Source organism: Dendrobium catenatum, unplaced genomic scaffold (genome assembly GCF_001605985.2).
Source record: "Dendrobium catenatum unplaced genomic scaffold, ASM160598v2 fragScaff_scaffold_821, whole genome shotgun sequence".
Taxonomy (NCBI): Eukaryota; Viridiplantae; Streptophyta; class Magnoliopsida; order Asparagales; family Orchidaceae; genus Dendrobium; species Dendrobium catenatum.
In genome coordinates, this window is record NW_021319283.1 from 362,638 (window position 1) to 370,268 (window position 7,631).

General features: G+C 34.4%; 1 protein-coding gene across 2 annotated transcripts in view; it reads right to left on the reverse strand.

Annotated features, from left to right (window-relative positions):
- Positions 1 to 338: 338 nt before the first annotated feature.
- The window catches only part of LOC110106034 (uroporphyrinogen decarboxylase 1, chloroplastic), a 31,667-nt gene continuing 24,374 nt past the window's right edge, over positions 339 to 7,631 (reverse strand). For both annotated transcript variants that reach the window (XM_020835755.2, XM_020835756.2), the window contains 2 exons: positions 4,097 to 4,332; positions 339 to 737 (listed from right to left, as the gene is read on the reverse strand). In XM_020835755.2, the coding sequence (XP_020691414.1) occupies positions 569 to 737; positions 4,097 to 4,332 (405 nt within the window). In that variant the 3' untranslated portion in view covers positions 339 to 568. The remainder of the gene's footprint in view (positions 738 to 4,096; positions 4,333 to 7,631) is intronic.

The window sequence follows — 7,631 nt, forward strand, 5'->3', positions numbered from 1 at the left end:
TACCGAGTTTTTCTGGGAAAAACTCGGTACAACTTTGGTATAACTCGGTATTTAATTGCTCGGTAAAGCCCGATATAACTCGGTATTGGGTCTTCAAATGATGGTATTCTTCGTTATTGTTTGACATTGCTCGGTATTTGCTCGGTACATCTCGGTATTTGGTGGGAATTTGCCTCCGACCAGATGTTCCTCTACGTCCGGTCGGAGGACGTAATAATTGTTCCATTGGAGGAGCCTTTGTTTAAGAGCAATCTTTTCTGCATGATAAACATTTGTAGGCGAACTGACTGTGTTGTCCAGGGCATTTTGTGTATCAATTTTTTACAAACATAAAAACACAGTACTAATATAGCCGTTGCATTCAAATCCCAGATTCAATTATGCATACATTAATCAAAATTTAGTACAGTTTAAGTGCACTGCACAAAGGGATAAGAAATTTAAATCCCAGAAACAAAAATAACAATTACTAAAATACAGAACGGACATCTACATACAAGCCAGAAGCATCCAGACCTGTAATCCTGAACATCTAATGGAAGATTTATGCACAGAAGCTCTAGTTCCCTTAAGCGACAGGTTCCAGATTTTCCACCATGGATTCTTTGAAAAGGGAGTCATATCTCAAGCCTTTGACTACATCAAAGAAATGTGCAACAGCCTCTTCAGGAGTTTTCACAAGAACTCCATGGCCCAGATTTAGAATGTGCCCTCTGCGTCCAGCACTCCTTACGACCCTGAATAAAAAAGAGGAAAAAAAATTTGACACCAGCTTTCTGGGTGAAACGAATTAGTAGATCTTAGGTGCAGTGTTCAACAGCTAAAATGCAATAAAGAAGTTGGATATTCTAGCCTAAGGCTTCGTTTGGGATGGCTTTTTTACTGCTTCTTAAAGCAGTTTTCTAGTAAAAAATTAAATTTTTTTTATTAGAAAGTTGTTTTAAGAAACAGAGAGAAAGCCGTCCCAAACAAAGCCTAAGTTTAGAAAGCTACTGATGAATCCAGAATTTTGGAATTGGGGGGTGAGTAAAGTAGGAAAATATTTTTCAAAGAGAGAACAATGTGAATGCAAGCATAAAACTAAGTTAAGTGTTGGAGAGATGAGGATGCTTAGGTGGATGAGTGGCTTTACCCTTAGAGATAGGATATGAAATGAGCATATACGTAAATAGGTTGGAGTAGCTCCAGTGGAAGATAAGATTAGAGAGAGTCGCCTTAGATGGTTTGTTCGCATTAAACGGAGGCCTTCCGATGACCCAGTTAGGAATGTTGAGGTATTAGATTTGACTTATGTTAAGAAAGGTAGAGGTAGACATAAAAAGACTTGGTTAAAAAATATTAGAAATGATATTTCTTTATTAGATTTAAATAAGAATTTGACTTTTAACATGACACATTGGCGAAAAAGGTATCATGTAGCCAACCCTATGTAATGGGACTAAGGCTTGATGTTGTTGTTGAACAATGTGCAGGCAATCATTTGATAGGGCTAGAGCTAAAACTGAAAATAGGATAACTTCAGTTTTACAATATTTAGAAAGCATGTAAGCAGCGAAGCAGGCTAATTTTGATAGAATAAATGTTAGGGTGATAATTATAATGGATAGATAGGATTGAGTTAATGGTTCATTGTGGGCCTTGGTAAATTGTAAGTAGTTAGTGCTTATTAAGTAGCTATTACGTGTTCAACGAATCATTAGGAATCTTGTAAATAGTCCCCCTTAGGGAACTAAGGAATGCAAATAAATGAATTGAGCTGTGGCACTCCTCACTCTTCTTCCCCAATGAATTTTTGTAGTTGTAGAGACTCCTAAATTGCTTTTCTTCTTCTTTAATCTATTTATGGAGTTTTTTAGGCAAGCTCGGATATAACTTGTTATCTTGTTTGTCCTTGCTATAGTTTTCATTTCATTGTTAGGCAAGCTCGGATATACCTTGTTTGTCCTTGTAGTTGTAGAAAATCCTACTATGATGGTAGCATTACTTAGGGAATAACGAAATCCAGCCTATTAATAAATTCATTTGTTCTAACACTTCATTTCAGCATATCGACAATAACTCCACTCCAAGCGCAATTCTTCTAAAGCCTAATTTACATAGTAGTAAAACTGAAGCATCCCTATCCAAGTTGATGACATTGAGACTGCTCAGTCATTTAACCAAGTTGTGTTGTGCCTTTGAGCTATAAAAAGGAGATCAGAAGTTCAAATCTTACCCCCCAAAAATTGATAACATTCCATATTTTGACTTAAATAACACCCTTATTTATCAGATAACTATGATGAAAGACTAAATTGAGGTCCACGAGATGGTCTAATTGAAGACCACATATTTCTGTTCCATTCCAAATAAACTAGAGCAATGGGAAGCAACTTCTTTAAGTCGAGTCAAAGAAATAAATCTACACTTTTTTCTTCAAACAAATAAATTTACATGTAAAATCAACACTCCCTAAATAAACGTACACTTAGGCTTTGTTTGGGATGGCTTTTTTGCTGCCTTAAAGCAGTTTTTTAGTACAAATATTTTAATTTTTATACTAAAATGCAGATTTAAAAAGCAGCAAAAAACTGTCCCAAACGAAGCCTTAAAATGATGCCACATCACCTTGCCTTTAAAGATTCCCACACATGATGTTTTAAATTGGCGATCTTGAATGATTTCATATCTAAATCTAACATCTTATGCCTAGTTAATAATATCATATCAAATAAAGCATTTTGTCTTTTTTAAAATCTCATATTTACTTAAATTTGAGCAACAAAACTTATACAAAGCTCAAAATTCTCATATTTAATAAACCCTTGTATGTTCATAAAAGGTGTAATGTCTTAAAAAACATCTTATATTTGAATAAAACATCGTACATCTAAAAAAAACTGGCAAAGACCTTTAGACATATTTTGAAGCATTAATTAATGGCTACTAATGGGGGCCCCATTTAGGTATGGATTTATTTGGGGAGGGAAAAATTAACCCCTTAGTTTTATTACTCTTAAGGATGCAGTTTGAATCTTTTATCTAAATCTCTTTCACCTCTTTCCAAAATTGCCAATCGTGCTAAAGGTGCATCTCTTTTTTTTCCCGCTTTTTGTGTCATATAAGAGGTAAAATGGCTATGTTATCTTGCCTGGAATCCATCACATCTGTTCCCTAAAGTTCTTTCAAGATACAAAGTTACAACTGACAGAATCATGAAAAAAAAGAAAGACTAGTAAGATCAAATAACTGGTAAACAAAAAAATATGAGAACATGAATGCTACTTGGGTATAGAGTATAATTTCTGAAAACTATTGGAACCTCCAAGCGCCTAGGTAGTGAACAACAACAACAACATCAAATTTATATCCCATACATGAATTATTTTTCTCTATTGTGTCGTATTAAGAGTCAAATTCTCATTTAAATCTAATAAAAAAGTCATTTCTAATATTTTCTAACCAAGTTTTTTTAGGTCTATTTCTACCATTATTAACATAAGCTAAATCTAATACATCTACTTCCTAACCGGCTCATTGGAAGGCCAATATGTATGTGCCATTGGAGCTACTTCAACCTTTTCACGTATATAATCGTTTCGCATTCTACCTCTAAGAGTAAAGACACACATCCACCTGAGCATCCTCGTCTCTGCAACACTTTAACTTAATTTTATGCTTCTCTTTTAATGGCAAACATTTTGCGCCATAAAGCATTGCCGATCTCACCACCATCTTATAGAATTTCCCTTAACTTTGAGGGATACTTTTCCATCACACAACAAGTCCAATGCATTCCTCCACTTCAAGCATCCAACTTGAATTCTCGCCTAGGTAGTGACCGTGCATATAAAAACAAAAACTCAATTTATCCCAAGAACTTAGTGGCAAATCTGACAGCTGTGCAGTGAGAGAACAAATTTGAGAAAAAAAATAATTAGATAAATATATGAAAAAAAATCGTTTCCAGGATGTGTTTGTATAGTTGTTTAACATAACTGTGAAATCAGAAATGGTCTAATATTTGTAAAAATGCTGGACAATTAAACCAGTTAGTATACGTGTTTAGAACATGCTTACGAACAAAAACATAAAAAAGGACAAAAGAAAGTGACACCTGTGAATTTCATCCGTTAAAGCTGGCAGTGGACAGAAAAGATAAGCAGGATCTACATTCCCTTGCACAGCGACTTTGTTTCCTAGTCTCCTTCTGCCATCTGCCATGTCAACTGTCCAGTCAAGTCCAATGACATCAACACCAGTACCAATCATCCGTTCCAGTAGACCACCATTGCCATTGATATACAAAACAAGGGGTACCTGAGGGCATTCTTTTCTTACAACCCTTACCATCTGCAGATCAAGCAAACCGAAATGATCTAATAAGATTCTAACTCAGAAAAACTAGCAAATGCAACAGTGGTTTTATACTAATGTAAAACAGAAGAGAGGGGCACCAACAGTAAAACAGTGCCAGATGTCTTGACAATCTGCTAGGATTCACTACTCTTCCACTTTGCAACATCTAATATTATGAGAAATCATTTTGAAAAACATGCAAAGGAGAATCCAATGACAGGGTGATTAAAGAGGATTATCATTTAGACTGTACAAGAAGTAGCATACTCCATGAACAGCTCATACTCAATCATAAAAGCTCATTTATGTTCATTTAATTTTTTTAAAAAATTAAATCTTCAAATATAAATAAACAAGCTTGAACATTAACTTGTTTATTCAATTACATTCATGTATATCAGACTTTGTTGTCAACAGGTAGCTAGCTAAAAGCTGGATAAAATACTCACTTGATGATGATTTAATTGCTATTTGATAGCATATTCTATGTTATTATATCAATTTTATTACACTATTTATTTATATTACTATAAGAATGAATATGATAAAAATGTTTAAAAAAAATAATGTTAATTTTTAATAATTAATGATAAAAAAAATATTAAACAAATACTAGATTGATAGATTAAAAATCTAATTTGATTTTTTAGAATATGAGAAAATAAAAAAACTGAACAACTAACTAGATGTATAAATCAAAATCTAATTTTGTTATTCATAAGACAGTGGACATAATGTTAAATAAATTATTGTTAATTTTGATGAAAAACTGATGAATATATAACAAAGTTATTTTCTTAAATCATTAGCATCATACATATAGGTAGTTATGGTAGATTGTGGTTCAAACTCCATTTGAAAACTAATAAATAAGCTTGAACAAGATTTTTAAAGGCAAATTATGTTTAAGCTCAATTTGAGCTCAACAAAAAAAGGAATGAGCTTAAACAATGTCTTATGCGGTTCAATTCAATCCTTTCCTAGCACTAATCATCATCGTGAGTGTTTTTATGCCAACTATAGGCATGTGACCATTGGTAAACCTTTTCTTTCATAATACTCCCACTTTCTTTCAAACTACATCCACACTAATTGTACAAGTCATTTTATTGATACATTTTGTATCCTCTTTTGTGCCTACCCAAACCATGTAAGGTTAGATTAATACCATTTTAGTGTTATTTTCAATATCCCTAAAATATAATAATTACTCAATTTATATTTCCTTATTTCACCACACATTCATCTCAAATTTTTTATTTTTTTCACAACACATCTATTAAGGATAAATAATAGGAACTAGAGAAATTGGTTTTCAACTTACATAGAAGTAGTAGTTAAACATACAACAAATAATGATTTATCTTACTTTATAAACAATTCTCTTACTCCTAAATTGAAATTAATTATTTGTGGAGCCATAAAATCTTTAATTAGTAAATAAAGTGTCATTATATTTTGAAAATAACTAATACACAAATGATGTAAATACATGAAAGGTGATAAACTTATGATTCCTAGAAGTATACATGACACTGCAACATTAAACAATATTACTCCATATATTAGCATCAACACCATTATAAGTAACTATTAAAACTATATGAAATTGTGGTTCATCACGCAATTCATCATCTTTATTCTAGGTATTTGAGTCAAATTTTTGAACTGTTTAGCATTCATTATTGTAGAGTGATATATGAGGTGCTAAATAGTGTATACTCGCTCTTATGCACTACTTGTAGCTATCTTAACCTCTCATATATCCCATTTTCCCATTCTAATTGTAAATTTTAACTAGTTTATTGGTTAATCTCCTATCTCCTGCTATACATGTCTAAACAGCTCAAATCTATATCCACTAGCCTATATTCAATATGTGCTACAATTGTTAATTCTTTGAATCTATAACAAAATATTTCTTACTCTTTCATTCCTAGTTTCACCATATATCCATCTAAACAAATTTACATCGACCACACTTAGCTTGGCTACCACTAACTTCTTTGTACTGCAACACGTAAAGTTCATAAAGCATTTTTTAGTGCAATTGTAGTTTATAACACTTTGCCTTGGACTCTACAATATATTCTTTAATTGCTCCACACTCATCAAACACTCTCTTTTTAATCATCAAGCATTAATTTAAGTTATGCCCTTATCTATATCTATATATTATTAACACAAATTGATATCAATTGATCTTCCATCAATATTTACTGAAAATTTTCAATTTCATGTCAGCTAAAATTGCATTAAATGCACTTAATATTTATTAAGTAATCATAAGCACCTCATGTTATTCTAACTGTTAATTTTAGAAGAGCACACCTATGGTTTAAAATTGCATAATATGAGGCTCACCTTGAGGCCCGCCTTTGCGCAATTCCAATAAAAAACACCTCGATGCTTACGCCTCGAGTTTCTTTTAATGAGGCTTGCGCCTCAGCTTGATTGAGGCACGTCTTGAGGCCCGCCTCGCCTCACTGGCATAAGGCTTACGCCTCACGCTATATATATTAAAACTTACATAAATCTTGAAGTAAATGCCCGACATTGGACTCTATAGGAGGAATTTTTATTGCCTCAGGTTACCTGATGTAGAGATACATCAGGTAGCCTATAATATATCGTCACGTGCTCTTACTCTTTACCGCGCGGCCCGACGACCCAACCCGGAACGAATCCGGGATTACTCGGTATTTGCTCGGTATTGCCCGACGGTTGTGATGCGGAGGTGGGGCGGGCCTTCCGGCCTACCGGAAACTGCCGGGAGAAAACCGAGCTAATGGGAAGGGTCAGAGCCGCCGAGGTCGATGACGTGGACGACTTTCTCCCCTTCCATCGCTTCTAAAATGGCTTGGTTGGAGATAAGGAAGGAGAGGCGGAGGAAAGGAAAGAGGTCAACGAAGAGGCGACGGCCGTGGTTAGACGCGGCGGCGGATTCGGGGAGTATAGGATTGAGGGCGCGGTAGAGGCCGGGCCATGAACGGAGAAGACGTGTGATAGGAAACACTTGGGTTCGCAAGTATTCCTAACCCAAATCAGTAAAATTTCAGCAGTAAACTGCTGTCCACAGCAGCCAAACAGCAGGAATTCAGCAGAAAATAGGGAAACGGGAAGAAAAACACAATAATATGCTTGTATTTCACTAGAAAATCAAGGAAAACAGCAAAGATACACTTGATCCTCAATTCGAGAGGAGGATCGATCTCTCCCAAATCTCTAGACGCCGCTAGAGCCCAAAAAAAACCTAAATCTACGAGATCTCAAATTTCAGCCAAATTCAAGAT